The sequence below is a fragment of the Schistocerca serialis genome, chromosome 3 (assembly GCF_023864345.2).
Source record: "Schistocerca serialis cubense isolate TAMUIC-IGC-003099 chromosome 3, iqSchSeri2.2, whole genome shotgun sequence".
Classification (NCBI taxonomy): Eukaryota; Metazoa; Arthropoda; class Insecta; order Orthoptera; family Acrididae; genus Schistocerca; species Schistocerca serialis.
In genome coordinates, this window is record NC_064640.1 from 312,823,746 (window position 1) to 312,844,998 (window position 21,253).

General features: G+C 43.5%; 1 protein-coding gene across 1 annotated transcript in view; it reads right to left on the reverse strand.

Moving 5' to 3' along the window:
* The window catches only part of LOC126470119 (alpha-aminoadipic semialdehyde synthase, mitochondrial), a 287,313-nt gene that overhangs the window by 167,056 nt on the left and 99,004 nt on the right, over positions 1 to 21,253 (reverse strand). Inside the window, exon 7 of the mRNA XM_050097723.1 lies at positions 2,628 to 2,755. Within this exon, the coding sequence (XP_049953680.1) occupies positions 2,628 to 2,755 (128 nt within the window). The remainder of the gene's footprint in view (positions 1 to 2,627; positions 2,756 to 21,253) is intronic.

Here is a 21,253-nt window from a genome sequence, read left to right on the forward strand (position 1 = left end):
TCCTTCCCTCCCAGACTGAACATCCCTGCTTACAACCAAGCAACCCCACCTCTCACAGCAGCGTTACCAACTTATCGCCGGCCGCGGTGGTCTAGCGGTTCTAGGCGCGCAGTCCGGAACCGCGCGACTGCTACGGTCGCAGGTTCGAATCCTGCCTCGGGCATGGATGTGTGTGATGTCCTTAGGTTAGTTAGGTTTAAGTAGTTCTAAGTTCTAGGGGACTGATGACCACAGTACTTAAGTCCCATAGTGATCAGAGACATTTGAACCAACTTATCCTCTTCCCATCTAGGTCCCACCACTATTAACGAATTTCAGTGGGGTGCTTAATTTTCGTTATGACCGGCCTTCCCTTCTTTTTCTTATCACAGTCTTCATCGTCTTCATAATCACCGTCACCGTCAAACTTTGACTGTTGTGTGGAAAACCTGTTATGTAGGATAGTCTGCTGAAGCTCTATGTTTCTTTCTTTGGAGAAAGAGGAGAATATTCTGTAGCATTTAAAGTAACTCTTTCAGTTACTAGCGTGGGGTGCATTGCTTTTCAGAGACGTGGCTATTAAACAACACTAATGAAAAGCGTTAAAGAGTTCTTCGAAATTTTAGTAGTTGGTTTTAGTTTTGAGAATACTATCCATTCCCCACCTCTGTACAATACGTGGACATGAGCCGTAGAGAAAAACCGACTACATAATAACGAGAAACGCTGTACAATCACACGTGCCATTTCCATTTTGAGCAGTTTCAAATAGCTGAATCTCGGAAACCATTGACAGCAGAAAACTTATCAGCCATTTCTCGCCATGAAAAATGAAAAATCAAGATACCTGGATAATTAAAGTAATTAGCTTTCCCAGGCAATTTGGACAGACACATATTTTCACGTAGAACAGGAACCATAGCACGTACGAAGTGCACGTTGCATATAAGGTTGGTTGGTTGTTTTGGGGAAGGAGACCAGACAGCGTGGTCATAGGTCTCATCGGATGAGGGAAGGATGGGGAAGGAAGTCGGCCGTGCCCTTTCAGAGGAACCATCCCGGCATTTGCCTGGAGCGATTTAGGGAAATCACGGAAAACCTAAATCAGGATGGCCGGACGCGGGATTGAACCGTCCTCCTCCCGAATGCGAGTCCAGTGTCTAACCACTGCGCCACCTCGCTCGGTTTGCATATAAGGAAAACAGGCTTGGCATACATGAAAGTGATAACAAATTTTGATTACAACAGATAAATTCTATATGCTACGTATTACTTTATAGTGTTAGACTGTTTCATTAATTTCTTGATTGAATTCGAGATAAAATAAAATTCAAACCATGTTTGTATTTCACCCGAGTACGTTGGAATCGGATAAGCTGTACGAGATGTGCGACTACTTGGTTGAAGTTTAAGTGAATGGCAATAATGGTTAGAGGTCGAATGGTACTTCCATGTATTCTTCAAAAATTTTAAAAGTTGTTGACTTTTAAGTAAACAAAAACATCCTCTCCGAATTACTTCCAGAGTTTCTACAAAATAGCAAGTGCACATGTGGCATTAAAGTGTTCCCGTTAATTCAGTTCTCCAGTGAACGTTATGAATTCGTCATTCTGAGGTAGATGCTAAAGCAATACAAACCCGAAAAATACACTCCCGCAGCCAGTGTAGTTAAAATATGGTGCCTCAAGTGTACTCCAATCGACGTTGTTCTGGTCTTGCATTCAGTCTGAAGATTGTTCATTCTCCGTACTTGGTTGCCAGGGTGCAAGAGATGAAGATAAACAGTTCTATATAACTAAGTTATTGCACCATTGTTTGGGATAAAATCACTTCTCATAGTCTTGTGGACTGTACCTTTGAACTACGTGGTTATTTCGAGTGATAACTAAATGAATCGTACAGTGGTAATTAGTGTACACGCAATTGACTGCGAAATTGTACGGGTATAAGGTAACAATCCTGATCCTCCTACTTCTTTTCTAAACTGAGCCAGTGCTCCATTTCAGATGTTATTTCTTATTATCTGCGACGTCACATGGCTGAACCTCTTCTTTTACCCTTCATACAACGTTCCGTAACATACTTCGTACACTTTGAGGAATCATATATTCAGCTACAAACCACGTTGAAGGGTATACGTTCATCGTTCGTTTTCTGTTAATTTACATTTTAACAAAATTAACATTCTGTACTTATAGTTAGGAAAATTTCTGGAGACGCGTGATTTTTCTATTAAAATTAGCCGACATTGAGCTGACGATTACGGATACAACAAATAAATGTATCATCCAAGGTAAGCTATCAATCTGGTTAAGAGTGGAAGTTATGGGACCTTCTATATTTCATCATGTGTTCCTTGGTCGTAATGCCCTCACTCGCAAGGGGGCTTAGAGCCGATATATTAAAAAAATTTGTCACAGTTATAAGCATTTCTGCCTGTTTTTCGGAACTCCTTTCATCCCCAAAATCCCTCAGTAATGAAGTACGTCTATTCTGTCTGTTAATATGTAAGGAGCAATAAGATACATGAAAAATATTAGATGAAAATGAGTTGTTTGTCTTGCAAATGTTGTAACTAATAACTATGTTTAATATAATTAATTGCACATACATATTTTTAGGCAGTTGGTGAAGGTGGTAGGACTCACTTTTTTGCTGAAGGTGGAGATGAACTTCTGTGGGTGCTTGTTGTACTCTTCCGAATCGTAGCCACCGCCATCCTTCCTCTCCAGGTGGTGCCGCCTCCTGATCTCGCAGCCGTACACCTTGGTCGTAGCTGGGCAGCAGGACAAAAAAGACTTCAGTCGTAAGTCCCCCAGTTAGCTATGTAGGGTGAAGCACGTAACTTTTCACGCACATTAATTTTTACCAGTACAAGACATTTGCAACCGGTTTTCGTCAAGACGAACAGTGACCAGGGGCTCATGAAAGAAACAGCAATGCCTTCTCGCAACTTCATTAAAATCCGAGATACACGCACCAACTTTGTTTTTTAAATGGAGTCATGCTATTTTTTGCCGCCAGAATAACAGATCTCTATGAGACAAATTCAGCGATGTAACCCTTTTAGATCTAACAAGAAATCACAGAGCAATTGTGGTGTCTCTGCCAGACACCACACTTGCTAGGTGGTAGCATTAAAATCGGCCGCGGTCCGTTAGTATACGTCAGACCCGCGTGTCGCCACTATCAGTGATTGCAGACCGAGCGCCGCCACACGGTAGGGCTAGTCTAGAAAGAGTCCCTAGCACCCGCCCCAGTTGTACAGCGGACTTTGCTAGAGATGGTTCACTGTCTACATATGCTCTCATTTCCCGAGACGACAGTTTAGCATAGCCTTCAGCTACGTCATTTGCTATGACCTAGCAAGGCGCCATATTCAGTTACTATATGTCTTCTGAACAGATAATAGTGTGAATCATGTACCGTCAAGAGCGACGTTCATCGTTAATGGATTAAAGTTAAGTATCAAACTAGCTACGTCCGCTTTCTGAATTCTAATTCCTTGTCATGTTCCAGACCTCACGTCAGTATAGTTCTTACCTCCTCACGCCAGCCTGCGTGAGCTAAAACGCGTGCATTTCGGCCTCCTCTAGTAACACGGTGTTGGCTCTTCTGCCAACACAACATTGGCGACGAGGATGGGACGGTGTTCTTATCTATACTGCCCTGGTTTGTGTAACGGCTTCGCCACAATCTCCAGATGTACTGTCCGAATTTTATCGCTTACAGAATCAGCAGACTAATCGGGAGTGGGTTGCAACCATGCAAGGCCTTACTAGGGATTGTACTTTTGAGTGTCAATGTGGACTCCCATATTCAGATACTATGGTAGGTGATGCAATTGCACAGAACGTTTCTGATGTTCGTATAAGGGAACAGATTTTGAAAGTAGCCAATCCCTCCCTTCAACAACTGATGGGCATATTGGATCGGCAGGACACACTTGACTTTGCTCAGGAATCTTTTGAAACTTCGCTAGCCGTGTGTCAGGTTAACCAGCCCGCCGGGCGAGCTGCACGGAGCAGTAAACAGCCCTCGCGCCCGGCCGCGCCGCAGCCGCCAGGCTCTCAGCCACGTGTGCCACACTGTCAAGCAAATGCAGTGCTCAAATCATGCCCGCAGTGCGCTACTAAACATTCGCGTGAGAATTGCCCGTCACACCAAGCTATTTGCTTTTACTGTAATAAAAAAGAACATGTTCAGAGTGTTTGCCTGAAAAAGCTCAGATCGGAAACTCCAAACCATTCCAGGCCCTTTGCTTCACGCCAGAATCGGAATAGAACCAAGGATACTCAGGCTCGCGAAACTTCGCCCATGGAAATTCATGTCGTTCATTCCACTCCGCCCAGTGCCACTCTCTCTAACAGTGACTGTGTTCGTCTCACAAATAGTGTGCGTCAACATTGCTGGAACTCCCATCATGTCGCAAGTGATTGTGTACCAGTGTCAGTTCAAGTTGCACGAGACAGTCGCTCTTGTCGTTAGCGGGACAATAAACCTTTTGTAGACTTGGACATTAATGGCAAAGTGATACCATTCCAGCTCGATACCGGAGCTGCAGCTTCACTGATCAATCAAGACACTTACAACCTGCTGGATACACTTCCGTTGCGTGCCGCAAATGTTACGTTACTAGCTATTGAGGCCAAGAGATCCCTGTGTTATGACAGTGCACCCTTCTTGCAACATACAAAGGACAAACAAAACTTGTGTCATTTTACGTTCTTCGTTCTTCTTCTGCAGTGAACTTGTTTGGTTTCGATTTATTTCAGTTGTTTAAATTGTCTATAGTAAATCAGGTCCTGTCAGTGACCCAGACTGTGCCTCCAGACAGTGTTTCTCGTCTATGTGAAGAATTTGCACACATTTTTGCACTGGGCCTCAGTTGCGCTAAGAACTATAAAGCACATTTGGAACTGAAATTAACGCGCAACCAAAAGTTTCCAGAGCGCACAATGTTCCCCATGCATTGCGTGATGAGGTCGCAAAAACACGACACGATTTGGAATCACAAGGTGTAATTGAACATGTGCAGGCTTCTCTCTGGGCATCACCCTTAGTAATTTTGCCAAAACCTTCGGGAAAATTGAGACTTTGTGTGGACTTCAAGGCAACAGTGAATCCACAACTAGTGATTGCAACTTTTCCTTTACCCCGTCCGGAAGATCTTTTTGACAAACTGTACCCGGGTAAATATTTTCCGAAGTTGGACCTCGTGGATGCGTACTTGCAAATACCAATGGACGAAGAATCCCAGCGCGTTTTGGTGGTTAACACGCATCTTGGTTTGTATAAATTCAAACGACTGCCATTCGGGTGTGCATCCGCCCCTGCATTGTTTCAGCAATACCTACAAACTGTTTGTGTGTCGGACCCTACTGCAGCTATCTGGACGATATTGCGATTTCGGGAAAGACGGAAGAAGAACATTTATCCAATCTCAGAACATTATTTCAGGTCTTGTGACAACATGGTCTTTGCTTATGGAAGGACAAATGTGTGTTTTTTGCTAGTGACTTGCCATACCTGGGACATGTACTCAATGCCCAAGGCATACATCCCAGTCCCACGCACCTCCGTGCCATACAAGACTTGCCTTCGCCGCAGAATTTGAAGCAGCTCCGGAGTTTGATGGGAAAAATAAACTATTATCACCGATATGTGCCGCATGCCTCTTCCATTTCAGCTCCGCTTCATCGCTTACGCCGTAAAGGTGTTCCGTTCACCTGGACGACGGAATGCGAACGCGCCTTTCGCTGGTTGAAATCAGCGTTGCTTTCCGATACTTGCCTTACGCCATTCGATCCCCGGAAGCCCCTTTTGTTGATGGTGGATGCATTGGATTTCGAGATCGGTGCTGTGCTTGCGCACGAAGATGGCTCGCGCGATCGCCCTATTGCCTTTGCGTCCAAATTGCTCTCGTCTGCGCAAAGAAACTATTCACAGATCGAGAAAGAAGCATTGGCTCTCGTATTTGGTGTTACAAAGTTTCAAGACTTCTTGTATGGTCGTCACCTTACCATAATCACAGACGACAAACCTTTGACATCGCTTTTATATCTGAACAAGCCTGTACCTACACGTACAGCGCAGAAATTCATTCGCTGGTCTATTTTCCTCTCGCAGTACCGCTACGATATCTTGTATCGGTCCACTGCTAAGCACAGAAACGCCGATGCATTGTCCCGTTTGCCTGTTGCTGAGGATAGGGTATTCGGTTCCTCCGAACTTGCTTGCATGTTCATTGATTCGGAAACCGGTGACGTGGTGGAATCGTTTCCGATTGATTTTCGTCGTGTAGCTACAGCCACAACTGCCGACCCTGTCCTTGCTACCGTTCTGCGTTTTGTTGCTACGCAATGGACCTTGTCAAAGTCACGGATCGAGGACCCGTTGGTTCGCCGAATTTTTGCTCACAAGGAAAGAATTTTTGTTCGACGTGGTGTTTTGCTGTTGCGTTCTGATAAAGATCAGTCCAGGGTCGTGGTACCACGTTTGTTTGTTTCCGACAATGGCCCACAATTCATGTCCGCAGAATTTCAATCATTCTGCAAGGCCAATGGTATTCAACATCTGACGTCCGTGCCGTTTTCACCACAGTCAAACGGTGCAGCTGAACGATTGGTCAGGACTTTCAAGTCACAGATGTTGAAGCTGAAAGAGTCGCATTCTCGGGAGGACGTGTTATTGCTCTTTTTGTCCTCGTATCGCTGTCAGCCCCGAGATGGTCGCTCGCCGGCTGAGTTGCTCCACGGTCGCCATCATCGAAGCTTGATGTCTTTGCTACATCCGCCGCATCAGGTTCCTGTGCAGCGGCAGACACCTGCTTTTGCCCAGGCGACGTTGTCTACTACCGCCACTATTGAGGTTCACGGCGTTGGCTCGAAGGGCGCATTATTCGCTGCCTCGGACGCGCTATGTATCTGGTTTTGGGGGCCTCTGGTGAGGTGCGCCGGCTTCTCAATCAGCTGCGCCTCCGTCGTCGCATGGGCTCTGCCGCTCGCCGTCTGCTTTCAGCGACGGTGCCGTCCGGTCAGCGCTCCGGGGACCCATCTACTGGCTCGCCTCAGCTCCAGGTGTTACCGACGCAGCCTTCCATTTTGCCCCATGGCGCCGCGCCGCCGCCGCCGCCTGTTCTCCCGCCGGCGACGCCCGCAGTGGACGCGTCGCCGCAGCCGTCGGGCGCCTCCCTGGGTCACGCGCCGCCGATCGCTCCCCGTGACCACTTGTCCTCCGACATCGAACTCTGGCCCGCTCCGGACCATATGTCGTCTTCGCCCGTCGGGTGCCCCGGCCCGATGCAGGTCGACCCTTCGGCCCCTCCTGTCTCTCTACGGGCGCATACACCGCATGTTGGCGTGCACCCTGGAGTAGGTTTTCTGGCGTTCCCTAGCTCCCCGCGGTCCGAATGGCAGGGTGCGGGTGGCACAGCCTCGCCTGTAGTTAGGCTCCCCACCTCGTCGCATACGTCAACATGGGGTTCTCCCCAAGGCGGGCGGAAGCCTTATACCACAACCGTACGCCGATTTGCGGGGGAGGAATGTGGTGTCTCCGCCAGACACCACACTTGCTAGGTGGTAGCATTAAAATCGGCCGCGGTCCGTTAGTATACGTCAGACCCGCGTGTCGTCACTATCAGTGATTGCAGACCGAGCGCCGCCACACGGCAGGTCTAGTCTAGAGAGAGTCCCTAGCACTCGCCCCAGTTGTACAGCCGACTTTGCTAGCGATGGTTCACTGACTACATTCGCTCTCATTTGCCGAGACGACAGTTTAGCATAGCCTTCAGCTACGTCATTTGCTACGACCTAGCAAGGCGCCATATTCAGTTACTATATGTCTTCTGAACAGATAATATTGTGAATCATGTACCGTCAAGAGCGACATTCATCATTAATGGATTAAAGTTAAGTATCAAACTAATTACGTCCGCTTTCTGAATTCTAATTCCTTGTCATGTTCCAGACCTCACGTCAGTATAGTTCTTCCCTCCTCACGCCAGCCTGCGTGAGCTAAAACGCGTGCATTTCGGCCTCCTCTAGTAACACGGTGTTGGCTCTTCTGCCAACACAACAGTAACAACACACTGAATGTAGGATCTCTGTGCTGTTTTTATGACCGCTGAGCGGCCCGCCACCCCGAAGTTAACGCCACTCTCCAGTGAACCTTGTTCAGCCGATTAAGCTTGGAAGTCATGATTATGGTTTAGACGTGTGGTTGTCAAACTTTTTCGCTCAAGCGCTAATAATGACGTTGTGGGGCTGCACCTATGGTCGCACGTGTACCAATCCTGTTATTAATTGGTAACCTTAAAAAATTAGTATGAGGAGCCTCCAATAGGCTACCTATAGTAAGTGCACGCGATAACCCCCCGCCCACGCCCTGCCAAATACTGATCGTTAAAAGTCGGCACCAATCGGAACACTTCGTGTCGATTGCTTTATTTCAGACTGGGGTCGCTGAGGGTTCAAAAATGGCTCTGAGCACTATGGGACTTAACTGCTGTGGTCATCAGTCCCCTAGAACTTAGAACTACTTAAACCTAACTAACCTAAGGACATCACACACATCCATGCCCGAGGCAGGATTCGAACCTGCGACCGTAGCGGTCACGCGGTTCCAGACTGTAGCGCCTAGAACCGCACAGCCACTCCAGCCGGCCGCTGAGGGTGGCAGCAAAATTGTGGCACTGTGACTACTTGACCAATTGTTATTGTGTTGTCTGTGTGAGCGGGAGATTGATTAATATCAGTAATCATACTTATATAGCTTTATGAAAATATGAGACTCGACCACAGATGTTCACTAAATGCTTTGGAAGCCATTTTTCTTTCGTCGGTTGCGTTGCATTGCAACAACTTTAATTTAATTTCCTGTTCTTGCTACAAATATGTACCGCATATGAAGATTACCGTCTCTGTAACGCGCATTGAGGAATCCATATTTTTTCTGTTGGAAATTTAGACCATAGCAGGTGATCGGTACGAGGCACACTCCCCCCTGAGTTGTCATCACCGGAAGAAAAACAACAAAACATCACTTCCTCTAATCCCTCAGTGGCCGCACTACTTACCCCTGCCGCAGAGGTAAACTGTCAACTTTACTTAGCTCAAGGCTGAATTCACCAATACCAAACAAAATTAAGCGCATCCTAAGATATCGCTGTTTCTGTAAGTATTTTTCTGTGTTGATGAGAGGAAAACGACACTTTTAACCCTAGATAACTAAACCCTCGCAAAATTTACGATCCCTGTAGTATATAAAACAGAACTTTAGTACTTAATTTGGTACCCTATAAATCATGACTTCCTTTGAATAAATTAGGATTAGTAAATTTGACGATGAATACTATTATAAAATACTGCTGAGAACCGTTGGCCGCACGAATACTTGATTCGAACCGCATGTGTACCGTGGGCCGCAGTTTGACTACCACTGTTTTATACTTTACAAAGTTTTAAACGTGTTTCACACCAAATAAAATGTTATATTGCTGGACAGGCATTCAGCTGGCAATAAGATGAAACAATTAACTTTTTTTACCTTCCACAGTGTTGAATAAATGGTGAGAATCAGTTACGTTATCTGATGCTCGCAAAGGAAGGGGTCTTAGTGAAAAAATAATTGCAATTTGCAGAATAAAATCTAATATCGTACATTAAAATCAAATTATTTCTTCCTGTTTTGTTTACATATGTGCACAAGTAAATAAACTGTACATTAAAATTATACATGAAATAAATGAACCCAATAATTGAAACAAAGGCATTATTATCAGGTGTCACATTTCTGTCGGTGAATTCTTTTAAAGAATATATTCAACGCGGGACCATTTGCATTACGACACTTTATACACGCTGCATCGCTGATAAACTCACTGCAGTTACAACATCTGGCGTGATAGCTTTATACGCAGCAGTAATTCGCTCTGACATGTCCTCCCTAGATTTTGGAATCTCGTTGGAGATCACATGCTTTACATGACCCCAGAGGTAGGTGACTAACGGCGTCAAATTAAGCGATCATGCTCTGAATAGGAATGGCTCTTTCCACCCACGGATTTGGAAATAAGCGGTTTAATGCATCTCTAAATCCTGATGATTTATGGGAAGACATCCGTCATTTGACGAGTTCTCAGTGCATATTTTCTAATAACAAGGGTAAAGTATTTATCGAAAAATATGTAAACATTTCCCTTTTCAAATAAATAAGGCCAATCATGTGCTATCCGATTATGCCACACGTCACATTCAGATTCCACTGTCGTTTGTTGTAGACATGACGAAGCCACTGCGGGTCTTCATTTGGCCATCAGTGCTTATTTCTGAAATTAACATTCCCGTAATTCGTGTACATGATCACATCAGTAAACGATATTTTCTCCACAAAATTATTGTCTTGGTGGATGACCCACTTAAGTATTCAAAACGATGCTGAAAATGACGAAATAGTGAACGGCCGGATGTGTGTCCAACGACAATAATATTTCGGCAAACAAGCACGTTGCCATCATCAGGTGTGCTGATGATGATGGCAACTTGGGCGTTTGCCGAAATATTGTGCCTGTTGAACAACGACCTCCGGGAAAAGTTGAAGGATTACTGCCGTGTAGCTCTTAATGTAGAGAAATATTGACAGGGTGATATTTATGCCTACAAAGGTTTACAGAACGCTTCTTTGGCTAATAACAGCCTCTCTGTGTATTTGTCGAGAACTAGTATGCGGATTTATTGCAGCAGCTGCAACAATCGTCACTTCTCCAGCTTCGTTGGTGGCAGTCGTCCTTCATATACATTTTCTTGAGATAAATCTTCCAGTCTCGCGCAGTCTTTTGAGGATATTGAAGAAAGAGCGACGAGTTGGACAGCGTCTGCCTGGGAACCATTCTATTTGGAGCTCTGTTGGTCTTGATGCATTTTGTTGACACTCGCAAAAAATTAAGAGCGTATCGACCAATTCTTCATTGCACTGTACTTCTTAAAATGGTTCATACGTTACTAACTATTCGACTCTGTAGATGTTTTACAAGCAACAAATTTTAAATTAAGTGCAGCAATCCTCATAAAAAAAACTTGGTCTATGCAGACATTGACTTCAGATAACTCCCCTGAAGAGCAACACAGAACTGGCGACGTGGTTCTTGTCTGGATGACACAGATTTTCTTTGAAACTAGCGTAAACATCACGTATCAATTACCTCTACATCTACATCTACATCCATACTCCGCAAGCCACCCGACGATGTGTGGCGGAGGGAACCTTCAGTACCTCTATCGGTTCTCCCTTCTGTTACAGTCTCGCATTGTTCGTGGAAAGAAAGATTGTCTGTATGCCTCTGTGAGGGCTCTAATCTCTCTCATTTTATCCTCATGGTCTCTTCGCGAGATATACGTAGGAGAGAACAATATACTACTTGACTCCCCGGTGAAGGTATGTTCTCGAAACTTCAACAAAAGCCCGTACTGAGCTACTGAGCGTCTCTCTGGCACAGTCTTCCACTGGAGTTTATCTATCATCTCCGTAACGCTTTCGCGATTACTAAATGATCCTGTAACGAAGCGCGCTGCTCTCCGTTGCATCTACTCTATCTCTTCTATCAACCCTATCTGGTACGGATCCTACAACGGTCAGCAGTATTCAAGCAGTGGGCGAACAAGTGTACTGTAACCTACTTCCTTTGTTTTCGGACTGCATTTGCTTAGGATTCTTCCAATGAATCTTAGTCTGGCATCTGCTTTACCGACTATTAATTTTATCATTCCATTTTAAATCACTCCTAATGTCTACTCCCATGTAATTTATGGAATTAACTGCTTCCAGTTGCTGACCTGCTATATTGTAGCTAAATGATAAAGGATATTTATTTCTATGTATTCGCAGCACATTACATTTGTCTACATTGAGATTCAATTGCCATTCCCTGCACCATGCGTCAATCGCTGAAGATCCCCCTTCATTTCAGTACAATTTTCCATTGTTACAACCTCTCGATATACTACAGCATCATCCTCAAAAAGCCTCAGTGAACTTCCGACGTTATCCACAAGGTCATTTATATATATTGTGAATAGCAACGGTCGTACGACATTCCCCTGTGGCACACCTGAAATCACTCTTACTTCGGAAGACTTCTCTCCATTGGGAATGACATGCTGCGTTCTGTTATCTAAGAACTCTTTAATCCAATCACACAATTGGTCTGATATTCCATATGCTCTTACTTTGTTCATTAAACGACTGTGGGGAACTGTATCAGACGCCTTGCGGAAGTCAAGAAACACGGCATCTACCTGGGAACCCGTGTCTATGGCCCTCTGAGTCTCTTGGACAAATAGTGCGAGCTGGGCTTCACACGATCGTCTTTTTCGAAACCCATGCTGATTCCTACAAAGTAGATTTCTAGTCTCCAGAAAAGTCATTATACTCGAACATAATACGTGTTCCAAGATTCTACAACTGATCGATGTTAGAGATATAGGTCTATAGTTCTGCACATCTGTTCGACGTCCCTTCTTGAAAACGGGGATGACCTGTGCCATTTTCCAATCTTTTGGAACGCTACGCTCTTCTAGAAACCTACGGTACACCGCTGCAAGAAGGGGGACAAGTTCGTTCGCGTACTCTGTGTAAAATCGAACTGGTATCCCATCAGGTCCATCGGCCTTTCCTCTTTTGAGCGATTTTAATTATTTTTCTATCCCTCTGTCATCTATTTCGATATCTACCATTTTGTCATCTGTGCGACAATCTAGAGAGGGAACTACAGGTTCTCGGTGGCGGACCATTCAACGGCTGAAACAACAGCACAAAAATCCCTATATTTATTGTATTTACACTTCGTGATTTTTTTCGTTTTTGGTTTTCAAAACAATTATACCTCTGAATTTGTCTCATCGAAATCTGCCGCTCGGGCAGAAAAAATATCATATTACCATTTTTAAAAAAGAAGTATTGATGCCTATATCTCGGTTAGTAATGAAGTTGCGAGAGAGCATTGCTGTTTGTATCTTGAGCCATTAGTCACTGTTCGTCAAAGTGAAAACAGATTACGGCCGGACGGAGTGGCCGTGCGGTTCTAGGTGCTACAGTCTGGAGCCGAGCGACCGCTACGGTCGCAGGTTCGAATCCTGCCTCGTGCATGGATGTGTGTGATGTCCTTAGGTTAGTTAGGTTTAATTAGTTCTAAGTTCTAGGCGACTGATGACCTCAGAAGTTAAGTCGCGTAGTGCTCAGAGCCATTTGAACCATTTTTTGAAAACAGATTACAAATGTCCTTAACGGGTCAAAAGAAATTTGAGGTGAAAATGTTAGGTGCCTGAAAGGAATTTTATACCACAGATTTCACACAAATAATTTGCATTACCAGACTCTATACAGTTTCTGACTTCGAGAATTCAGCATACTATGCCACAGCACCATGCAATCAGAGTAATGAAATATCGTATCATGAAATCGGAAACGTCTTGGTTACGTTTCTGCAGAATTTCCCGTCATGTAGTTTGTGTCACAGTGGTTGCTATAGACTCAGACGGTCAATGCTAACCCAGGTGCGTCAGATGGACGACAGTTTAGGTTAACTTGTAGGCCAGGGAAGTACGGCAAATCGTCGCCCTTACACATAAATAATTCACTAGCCACTGTAGGGGCATGACGTACTGAGAAAGGAAAAGTGGCAGTCTACATACTGGGTGCACAGTCTTCTTTGATTATAGATAATCTAATATAAGTTTTTTAAATTTATCCAAGACATCTTCGCGAGAGGTAAATCATTTTTATTCGAAGTATCTCCACATAAGATTCCCGAGCATCTGTGTTGCACTTTTGTGTAGGCTATACCGAGCTATACCAAGCAGCGCGTCATTGACTTCGTTCGTTGTCTATTGTCCCGTTAGGACTCCAGGTGCTGGAACAATATCCTAGAACTGGTCCCACTAACCTTTTGTATGTGATTTGCTTTACAGACACACTGCACTTTCTCATAAACCCTTCTAAGAAATTTAAGTCTTACATCCACCCTCCCTAATATGATTTTGGTGATCGTCCATTTCCTACCACTTCTTAGTATCACCTATAAATACTGATATGATGTGACGTGTTCAAGATGCTCTTCACTAATCTTGTAATCGGAAACTGTCGGGTTCACAAATTGCTGCGTCATGTCCTACTGAAATACGGCCTTTGTGATCGTCTGTGGGAAGGACAGTAACTCGCGGTACTGATGCAGTGGTTACTGATCAGACTGCTCCCTCTGATCGTATGTTGTGACGAATGATTCTCAAGAACATCATACGTGGCGTTTTCCCACTATGCTACTCGACATGCGGGATGCTAAATACCGAAAATACTATATTTTGTGATACAACAAGCCAACGACGGCATTCTCGAGGGTTCTGCTGGGCCTACGTGTCTTCCGTATGTTCGCAATCTTATTGCTGGTACATTGTTTCACACACCCTCACAGTGTACGGCCATTCTGGCAATTCTTCCTATGTGTTCGAATTTTCACAGAAGTTGTCGTTTGTACAGTTCATATATTTTCGTTACTATGTCTCAGTTTGAACAGTATGAACACCAAATAATTGCTTCCTCATTGCTGTCGAAATTTTCTGCCACAGTGCGAGCCATATACAGAGTGGGTCACCTAAAATTTGCACCACAAGTATTGCAGAAATGGAAAGTGCAATTGATGTGCGGTTTTCACATAAATGGATTGGTAGTCAGGGGTTCGTATTGTTAGCCAATAGGCAGAATGTAATAATACTTAGAAAGTGCATTTTTTGTGCAAAACATACACTTTTAAGTGGAACAATGCCTGTTGACATTAACAACCCAAAGGTAGAGTAAATTAGAATTTCAGTGCTGTTTGTTGCAGGGGACTAGTGCGACTCGTTTCCAAGATACCGTCGTTCTACACCGACAATTGTACAATACATTTGGCAGCACACACTAAAGAACAACACAAGTGTATACATTAGTTATGTGGATTCTTCGTCGACCTGACAGCCGTGTATGACACTGTCTGGCGACAGGGTCTGATCTACAAACTACTGCAAGTTGTACCAAGTCGAGAAATTGTGGACCTAATATCCAGCATGCAACAGAAACTAAATAATGGACTACCACAGGGATCTGTTTTAGCCCCATCACTATTCAATTTATACGTTAATGATTTACCAACCACAGTATCAACTAAATTCATCTATGCTGATGACATTACACTGGTAGCACAGAGCAGTAATTTCGAAGATGGTGACCGAATTCTTACAGAGGATCTGGAGAAGATGTCAACTTTCTATAAGACCTGGAGATTGATCCCAAGCACATCAAAAACTGAAGTCTCCTGTTTCCATCTAGCGAATCATGCTGCGAACTACAAACCAAGAGTTCTGCTCAATGGACAAACGTTGAGGTACAATCCTTTCCCAAAATATCTCGGAATCACTCTAGATAGAACCCTGAGCTACAAAGAGCACATCACCAAGCTTTCTCATAAAGTTGCTGCAAGGACAACATACTACATAAGCTCAGTGGTACCACCTAGGGAACCTCTGTTGACTGCATTTAACTGGCATCAGTCTTGTGTACTCTGCTGCCGAGTACTGTGCACTGCACCTGTCTGGTTGGAAAGTGTACATGTGAAGAAGGTAGAGACAAAACTTAACGACACAATGCGCTGCATTACTGGTTCCATCAAATCAACCCCATGCCACTGGTTACCTGTACTGAGTCACATCCCTCCACCTCACTTAAGGCGGAAACAGCTCTACTGAGGGAGGCCAAGAAAATCTATGCATCGCCTGCTCTACCACTGCACCAGGAATTCTCTCATCCGCCACAGCAACGATTGCGATCAAGAAGACCAGCAAGTGTTACTGCATGACAACTCATCGCAGATGGTTTTGATCTAAATGAAAGCTGGAAGCATGAATGGTCAACAAAAACATTGGGAACAAGAGCCCATCACCTTGATCCCACAAAAAAGCCAAAAGGTTTTGACCTACCGAGGAAACTTTGGTGCCGCCTCAACAGGTTAAGGACTGGACATTGTTGTTGTAGCTACTTCAGGTACAAATGGGGCTGGATCAGTTCACCAATGTGTGAATGTAATCAAGAAGAGCAGACAATTGAACATTCAGTCCAATGCTGTCCACTTCATTCATACCCTGGAATTCCCGATGACTCTCACACCCAGCTTAATTAACTGGTTGAAAAACATGGACTTTAAGGTTTAATCTTGTCTTACATCATATGTATACTGTATAAAATCATTTGCCTTATATCAACTGTATATTGTATAAAATCACCATACGATTAAATAAATAAATGTGGATTCTGACCAGTAACGAGACAACTGACCATCACAGTTCGTGTTCAAAATGACCACCATCAGTGGCAATACATGCTTCCAGCGCGGTATGGAACGATTTCTGCACACGTGCTAACATTTCAACGGAGATGTCCGAGTAGGCTGCACTAATACGTAGTTGCATGTCATCTGGTGCTGTTGGTATGTCCTTGTAGACAGCGCCTTTCAGCTTTCCCCACAGAAAAAAGTCTATAGGTGTATAATCCGAGTAACGCGCCAACCAAGGTGCAGGTCCTTTGTGTCCAATCCACCAATTTGGAAACAATTCGTGAATACATACTGTAGTACTTCGCACACTACGGACTGGACAGCCATCATATTGGTATCATAGGTTGCTCCCAGTCTTCTAGCATACGTGGGCTGCAATGCTTGTGCGCGTTCAGTGTTCCATCTATGAAAAATGGGTCTATGAGCTGATGGGCCACTACCCCACACCACATGTTTACACTCGATGGACTCTGGTGTGCCACCTACGAAGCCAACGGCGATTGTCAGCAGACCAATAGCGCATGTTTCAGCGGGTTACCTGGCCATGTTTGGCATACGTGGCTTCATCACTAAACAAGATAAATGATACATCTGGGGTATCCTGTCTTAGTGCCCATGTATAGAAGTTAACACGATAATCTTAATCGTTTCCATGCAGCTCTTGATGGAGAGAGATGCGATGAGAATGGAAGCTATGTCGTTGGAGAATGCGTAGGACACTTGCCTGACTCATGCCACTTCCTTGCGCAATTGCGAGGGAGCTAACGTGCGGACCAACTGAAACAGCAGCAAGAACATAATTTCCCCCTCTTCCTTCCGTTACTTTGTCTAGGTGCTATACTACCGCTTTCACGTAACTGGTTGAAGAGGTTGATAAATAACTGCCGCCGGCCGGAGTGGCCGAGCGGTTAAAGGCGCTACAGTCTGGAACCGCACGACCGCTACGGTCGCAGGTTCGAATCCTGCCTCGGGCATGGATGTGTGTTTTTCCTTAGGTTAGTTAGGTTTAAGTAGTTCTAAGTTCTAGGGGACTTATGACCACAGCAGTTGAGTCCCATAGTGCTCAGAGCCATTTGAACCATTTGAAATAACTGCCGAGATGGCTGACGTCTATTGGCATATCTTGCCGCATACACCGTACAAGAACGAACTGCATTCTTCCTACACTCTTCATACACCGTGAGCATGAGCGTGTCGGATTTTTCTGCGCTGGTAAGGCCCATCGTCCACGCACGACCTACTGCTTGGACACACTGACTAGCAAGTCGCAATACACTCAAAGAACACATAAGCAGGTTGAATGGCACAAACAATTGTCGGTGCGGAAACTTTTAAAAATACGGTATCTCGTAAGCGACTCGTATTAGAATTTGCAACAAACACCACTGACATTCTGATCTATTCTACTTTTAGTCTGTTAATGTCAGTAGGCATTGTTCCATTTTAAAATTATATGTTTGCACAAATATATATTTTAACTATTATTACAGTCTGCTTATAGGCTAACAGTACGAGCCCCCGACTACCATTCCATTCAGTGCAAACCGCACATCACTAGCATTTTCTACGAGGGTCGTTTGAAAAGTCCGTGCAAAATCCGAGAGATGGCACTACCGGCACGTATCGACGTCATGTTTAGTTAGTAGCAACTTTGGAAAGAACGTACACCAAGTTTCAGCCATATTGCTCTATTTCTTTGTGTTTGGCATTCGTGTAAATCAAGGAAGTCGAGTGATTGTCAAAAAATGGACGAAAAAGAATTTCGTGTGGTAATTGAACATTATTTTATGCAAGGCAAAACGCCTCAGGAGAATAAAGAGAAACTTGATAAACATTACGGGGACTCTGCACCTCCGATTAGAACAGTTTATAAGTGGTTTCAAAATTTTCGGAGTGGCCATATGGGCACAAGTAATGCTGAACGTTCTGGGCCCCCTGCGGAGGTTACGACTCCAGAAATCATTGATAAAGTCCATGATATGGTGATGGATGACAGAAGAGTTCAGGTGCGTGAGATTGCTAGTGCTGTGGGCATCTCGAATGAACGGGCACGTGATATTTTGCATAAACATTTGGACATGAGAAAGCTATCCACAAGATGGGTTCCGCGACTGCTCACGCTTGACCAAAAACGGAATCGTGTGCGTCGTGTTGCAAGAATGATTTGCAGCTGTTCAGGAAGAATCCGCAGGACTTTAAATATCGTTTCGTCACTGTGGATGAAACATGGATACATTACTATACTCCTGAGTCCAGACAACAATCTAAACAATGGGTTACCAAGGGAGAATCTGCACCAAAAAAGGCGAAGACCAATCTTTCGGCGGGAAAGGTTATGGCGACTGTCTTTTGGGATTCGCAAGGGATAATCCTCATCGACTATGTGGAAAAGGGTAAAACTATTACAGGTACATATTATTCATCGTTATTGGACCGTTTGAAAACCGAGCTGCAAGAAAAACGCCGGCGATTGGACCGCAAAAAAGTCCTTTTCCATCACAACAATGCACCAGCACACATCTCAGCAGTTGTAGTCGCAAAATTAATGGAAACAGGATTCCAACTCGTTTCACATCCCCTCTATTCTCCCTCGGACTACTATTTGTTCCCCAGTTTGTAGAAATGGCTGGCGGGACAAAGATTTTATTCAAATGAGGAGATGATTGCAGCAACTAATAGATATTTTGCAGACTTGGACAATTCCTATTATTCGGAAGGGATCAACAAATTAGAATAGCGTTTCATAAAGTCTATAAGTCCAAAAGGAGACTATGTCGAAAAATAAAAAAGATTTACCCCAAACACGTAAGTAGTTTTAATTTTTGCACGGACTTTTCAAACACCCCTCGTATTTCCGCAATATTTGCGGTGCAAGTTTTAAATCATCCACCCTGTAAATGATGTAAGACTTTATTAATGGAACACGTTAGTGTATGTTTAATTTGAAACACTGGAAAATAATATGCAATAATTCGAAATTCATAGTTCAGTTACAGAATGAATGCGACTGCATGTTTTAAAGTGACAGCAAGTGAGTGGACAAAGTAGCGTCCTCTATCACGCCCTGTTAGGTGTGTATCCAAAGGGCTTTAATAGCATTCAACGTTACATAGCGAGCTGCCATAGGGAAAGATTGCATCAGCGATCATGATTTAATGTCGACACCAAAGTTTTTAAAGGTGGCGAGTGTTCATTCATGATGAGTGTGTTAGGTCCCAGTGTGCAATTGTAGGCTGTTTAGGAGTTTTAGTACTGTCTATAGCATTGATTTGATTTTTCACGGTGCCATTACTGTTTTCGTTTGTATAGATAATAGGATGTTCAGAGATAACTTTAGGTTATAAGTTAATGTGATGTGTATCCGCAAAATACAATACATGGTCATAAATTATGATTGATCCTTCTAAAACGCTTCCAAAAGCAGCTAGATTAGATTAGTACTTGTTCCATAGATCATGACACTCCGTAATGATGTGGAACGTTTCAGGTTAATAACAGGTGTCGATACAGGATATTACATTACACAAAATATTACATGACACTTAATATTTTTATTTTTTTTTTGTGGGGGTAATTACGCACTTACTGTATCCAAAAATTCATCTAATGAGTAGAAGGAGTTGCCATTAAGAAATTCTTTTAATTTCCTTTTAAATGCTACATAGGTATCTGTCAGACTTTTGATGATATTAGGTAAGTGACCAAAGACTTTTGTGGCAGCATAATTTACCCCCTTCTGAACCAAAGTTAGATTTAATCTTGATTAGTGAAGATCATCCTTTCTCCTAGTGTTGTAGCCATGTACACTCCTATTACTTTTGAATTCGTTCGTATTGTTAATAACAAATTTCATAAGTGAATATATATATATTGTGAGGCTACAGTGAAGGTCTCTAGCTCTTTAAATAAGTGTCTGGAGGATGATCTTGGATGAGCTCCAGCAATTATTCTGATTACACGCTTTTGTGCAATGAACACTCTTTCATTCAATGACTAGTTACCCCAGGATATGATGCCATACGAAAGCAGAGAATGAAAATAGACGTGGTAAGCTAATTTACTGAGATGTATATCGCCAAAATTTGCAATGACCCTAATAGCATAAGTAGCTGAACTCAAACGTTTCAGCAGATCTTCAGTGTGTTTTTTCCAGTTCAATCCCTCATCAATGCAAACAACTAGAAATTTTGAATATTCTACATTAGCTACCGATTTCTGATTGAAGTCTATATTTATTAATGGTGTCATTCCATTTACTGTGTGGAACTGTATGTACTGTGTTTTGTTAAAGTTTAATGAGAGCCCATTTGCAGAGAACCACTTAATGATTTTCTGAAAAACATCGTTTACAGTTTCACCAGTTAATTCTTGTCTGTTGGGTGTGATAGCTATACTTGTATCATCGGCAAAAAGTACCAGCTTTGCATCTTCGTGAATATAGAATTGCAAGTCATTAATATACATTAAGAACAGCGGAGGACCCAAGACCGAACCTTGCGGCACCCCATTCTTGATTGTTTCCCAGTCTGAGAAATCATCAGTTTTTTGCATATTAGGTGGCCTGCTTATTTCAACTTTCTGCACTCTTCCAGTTAGGTATGATTTAAACCATTTGAGCGCTGTCCCTTTCATATCACAGTACTTGAGCTTATTTAGGAGGATTCCATGATTTACACAATCAAAAGCCTGTGAGAGATCACAAAAAATCCCAACGGGTGACTTCCAGTTACTCAGAGCATTTAATATTTCATTAGTGGAAGTATATATAGCATTTTCCGTTGAAAAACCTTTCTGGAAACCAAACTGACGTTTTGTTAAAACTTTATTTTTACAAAGGTGTGAAGCTACTCTACAATACATTACTTTTTCAAGAATTTTGGATAAGGCAGTCAGAAGAGAGATTGGGCAGTAGTTGTT